General features: G+C 39.8%; 1 protein-coding gene across 1 annotated transcript; it reads left to right on the forward strand.

The window, feature by feature from the left end:
- Positions 1-7: 7 nt before the first annotated feature.
- On the forward strand, positions 8-4,097 carry CCDC117 (coiled-coil domain containing 117; the record flags this gene model as incomplete). The annotated part of the gene is made up of 5 exons (XM_009578736.1): positions 8-156; positions 866-916; positions 1,287-1,520; positions 2,970-3,107; positions 3,651-4,097. Coding segments are annotated over 5 exons (825 nt in total), but the record flags the coding sequence as incomplete, so codon positions are not given.
- Between the last annotated feature and the right edge of the window lie 679 nt (positions 4,098-4,776).

Below are 4,776 nucleotides of genomic sequence, written 5' to 3' on the forward strand. Positions count from 1 at the left end.
CGGCGGTTCCTCCGGCCTGTACCTGCACAGCAGCTTCGACGTTGCCTCTCTAGCTGCGCTCGGAAGTTACGACGAGGGCCTGTCGGTCGCCCCGGTGGGCTCCTTCACAAGTGCGGCACAGCCACAGGCCCTGCACCAGCAGCAGGGTCACAGCCAGTAAGTGGGAAGGACAGGGAAGGAACGTACGTCTCGGCTGCGTTGGCCGTGTGAAATAAGTTTTCTGTTCAAGACGGGTTATAATTTGTTTTCTTCTAGTAGTGTTTCGCTTCTGCAGTGTTAGAATTGTATTGCGCTCATCTTACGGCTTTTAGGGTTGTTGGTGGGGGATGAAGGAGCCTTCTGAAAGGAAAGAAGTGTGATTAAGTTTACCAACACCTTGACATGCTTTTAAGCTCATGTACTTTTTTTTACTTTAGTTTTTAACTTGCTCTTTCTCATATGTGAGCACAAAAAACTTAAATTATTCCATAAAATGTTGTATGGTCATACTTAATTTGAGTATGTCACCGTGAGACAATGTATTAAGAGACTGAAGTTGGATCACGTGTTGCTTCTTGAAGCACTTGAATTTTAGCAAAAATTGGTCTTGCCCCTTGTGGAAAAAATAAATAACGTAAAGGAGGAGAAAGTAGCACAGAATTCTGCTTGGAGAGCTGAGTAATTACAGTCATCTTTGACTTTCTTTGGAACAAAGTGGTCACTTACTGTCCAGAACTTCCAGTCCCTTCACGGCTGGTGACATACTGCGACTGTTGCTCTTAACTGCAAGTGAAACTTTGAAAGGGAGGAAAATACTGTTTGAAAATCTCAATGTCACTGGAAGATATAATTAGAAGCTAAATAACCATTTGTTTTTCTTTTGCAGTGTCTCTGTTCGTTGTGGAAAGAAGCATAAGCTAGAAGAAGAGGCGGAAGGGTAAATTAAATTTGTCTTTTATAGCCTGAAAAATCTTAATTTGCTTTTTGTTTTCTGTAAAGATTTGAGCACATCTCACCTACAACATACGCAGGAAGGGAAATTCTACCATTGTTTCCATTTGGAACTCTTCCACTGAATTGCACATAAGCCCAAATCCATTTCAGTTACCTAATTAATTGTGTAGCACTGATTTTCTTGCATGAGTACCCACATTTTAATAAGAGCAATGTGGATTTATTTTCTTTGTGGAGGTTGTGTTTCCATAGTATGTCAAATCTGTTGAAATGCACTTGACTTTCTATAACATTTTTTCCTGTAGAATGCCACATTTCTCTTTTGACCATTGTAAACTTATTTTGTTTCCTAGTTGCCCTGTGAGGAAGAAGAGACTGACAGGAGCCAAAAATTGCCCTTTGAATCCCAACACTGAAGAATGGATTCTCTGTGCAGGTCAGGAGGCAGCTGGGGAGGTAGCAAGTCAGTATGGTGGCAGCGGTCCTGAAACTGCCATGTTAGAAATTCCCTGTGAAGAAATGGATCAGACAATGGGGGAACAGCAATGCGAGGTTGCTCGCAGGAAGCTTCAGGAAATTGAGGACAGGTAAATGCAGGGATTGAGTAGACTGGCTTTGCTGAGCTTTCCCTTTTTTGGTGGGCATTAAGGGTTAAATCTAGTGCTTAGCAGTGTGATAACACTACTGTAAATCTGAGATGAACCTTCTGTTCAAGTGATTTCTTTTTAGGCTACCTATGGTCCTCTGAGTTTTGGGGCTGATACTATGATCTGAAATTGAGGGTGCTAGATCAAGAGATGCTGAATAAATAACCACCTTTTCACAATCATTATGCAGCATCAGTGTACCATAATGGGGTTTTATGCTCTTTTGTGAGTATCCAGAGCACAAATTTTAACTGATGTTACCTGGTCAGACTTGAGGTCAGCTTTTTTCAACCAATTGCAGCTTGTTTTGTGATTAATACTTCTAAATGCTCAAGATAGATGTGAATTTGTCAGTGTAGAGAATAGCATGAACCAGAGAGATCTCTCTGCACATATGCAATAAGACTGAGGTTCATCTTGCTGTTAAATACCAGATGGCTTGATATTGGGGTAATGGGGTGGCTGTGGGCAGTCTATTGCTATCATTTAATAAATGTACTGTGCATTCTTGCCTTTGAAAGATTTCTGGGAATGTCACGTGTATATATCAGTTGATTGCAGTTGAGCTAGTATCCCGAAATATCTAAAATGACCACTGCAGACAGTTGTTAGAAAAGCCAAAAGTTATATAAATTATAAAACAAGATTTTTTTTTAGATGATTACTCCATAGATGATGCGTGAAGGGAAGCAAGGTACTGTTAGATTTTATTTTTTCATGGGTAAATCAGAGTAGTGCTGTATGTCTTCATTATCTGGCTATATCTGCATTACAGAGTCTGCTTTGGACCTCTCAGAGGACTGTACCCCATCCTTCCCAGCTACTCTGCTAAATTTTCTTTAAAAGGTTTACCAAAAACAAAGGAGATATCTCCAGTTTGTTCTAAATGCATCAGTTTTTTGTGCCGTTTTAATCTCTGAGAAATTGATGCGATGTCCTTAAAGGTTAAGAACTGTATTCAGTAGCTTTTCAATAATTCTAAAAGTTAAGATACGGGGAATTGAGCAGGCGAAGCTACTGCATAACTGAGACTCACTCTTGTAATGTGACTGAATCATACACTTTCCCCTGAAGTGAATTTATTTATTTTCACTTAGTGTATGTCTGCATTGCACACTGCTGGACGATGCAGGGATAACAAAGCTAGCTCAGGTACCAGAAGTGGCATAGCTGCTCAAGTGGCTTCTATGGTAACAGTCATTCTTAGGGTATATTGGCCCAAGAGAGACTCATGTTAACCTGGCCCCGCTGCTTCTGGTACCCAGCCTAAGTCAGATATCTACACTGTACAATGCAGTGCACGTATACATAACTGTAGTCTGCAGTGGATGTGCCCGTTAACAGTATTCTCAATAGTGTTTTATCTCCCTCTTCCCCCTCCATTCCTAGGATAATTGATGAAGATGAGGAAGTTCATGCTGATGGAAATGTTAGCAATCTGCCCACTCTTATCCTGTCAGATACCCTTAAAAAAGGGATGAAGAGGGATTTTGGTGGAGTCCTGACAAAGAAAATAATAGAATCTATGTAAGTTCTGGAGGAAATCATGGTGCTATGTAGCTAACACATGCAAATGAAAAGAGAGACCCAGTCTCATGTTTGTGGAGATGTCCTTAATTACTGCATGATGCAGCCAACATTGTATAACAGACCATTCATCTGGTCAAAAATAGAAAAAACTATCCAAATGTAAAAGAGAAGTAAGTGTAACTACAGTGGTCAGCAAGCTGCCCGTTTTTTACTCCTCATTTGTACACAGTGAAATTTGTTGAATAAACCATTATATCTTGATTTTTATGTATGTGAGTTTCCAAAAGAAAGAAGGTCCTGAAGTGTGACCGACAGTGGTCATCAAGTTTGGTGCAAAAGAAAAGAAAGAAAATACAGGGTTAGAACTAGAAGTAATGGAACTAGTTAAGGAAGAGGAAATTTAATGGCGGGGGGGGAAGGTATGTGGATTCTGGAATATAGTTCCAGGCTAGCAAAAAGGATGAAGATGCTCACTGGTCTTCTGCATTTAATAGTTGTGATGGGAGAACTTAAATTTAACTGAGACTCCATCCCTTTTAGGAGCCGTCCTTCTATGGAGCTGGTGCTTTGGAAACCTCTTCCTGAATTTCTCACAGATAAACTGAAGTCTGTTTCTGTTAAGAACTTCAAGCAGCAGAGTACAGAAGGGTGTCAAGCTAAGGAGTCAACACCAAGAGCTGCTTTTGACCCACAGACTGAAACATTCCCTGAATCACAACAGACTGCCATGTCTCCAGATCCGTATGCTAGTTTGGGAATCTCTGGGTGTGCAGAAGAAGAAATGGAGTTGTAGATGCCGGATTTTAGACTGGAAGTGGTGAGCTTCTGATGTTTTTTGTTGCTGTTTTTTGATTCCCTTTTTCTTTCTGGTTTGATGTGTGAATCTGAAGTTTTATTATTTGTTTTTGTTTTTCCTACTAACAATCATAAGAACTTAGATTGGCCAGACACAACTTAAGGAAACTGAAAAAAACCCCAAGATTTCTGTACTCTGGTCTGTTAAATATTCTTGGTTTTACTGAGAAGGTAATGCAGCGGCCTTTGGAACAAGGAAGTAGCTTTCCATCTTGTTTCATGGTGAAATATCTTAATTGTCTTCGGTAAAGTATAAAATCCAAGTATTGAATGTAACTGTGGCTTAAGCCACATCTTTCACTTACTGAGCCATTAAGTCTTTGGTGCACATACTATGCTTGGTCAGTTAGTTTAATTTGAATTACAAAAAGGTGTGGAAAGGAGGAAATACTTTTGAGTCTAATCGCAAATAGAAAAGCAAGGCCTATGGAAATACAGCTTTTCACACTATTTCATCTGTGGCTATTTCATCTGTGGCTGGTTTGTACTTGATGTAAACTCAAATGTAGAAATTACACATTCTGCAGTGTGGTAGGGAAGGAATGTTATAGCTGAGCATAAGCCTCTTGCTTTGTAGAAAGTAAAACCAGCTACTAACTTGCAAGATATGTACTAACTTTAGTTATCTTTGGTTCATCATTGGCTCCTAAATTGTGTTTGTGGGTTTTTGATGCTCCCCTCCTCAAATGATGCAAAGTCTGGAGAAAAGTGGTTCTCGGCCAATTGATTCACATTTTACATTGTGCCGTGATTCTTTGTATGCATCGAGTTGGAAAGTCAGTTGAAGACAGTGTAACTTTTGATTAAATAA

This window comes from Fulmarus glacialis, unplaced genomic scaffold (genome assembly GCF_000690835.1).
Source record: "Fulmarus glacialis isolate BGI_N327 unplaced genomic scaffold, ASM69083v1 scaffold9185, whole genome shotgun sequence".
Lineage (NCBI taxonomy): Eukaryota > Metazoa > Chordata > Aves > Procellariiformes > Procellariidae > Fulmarus > Fulmarus glacialis.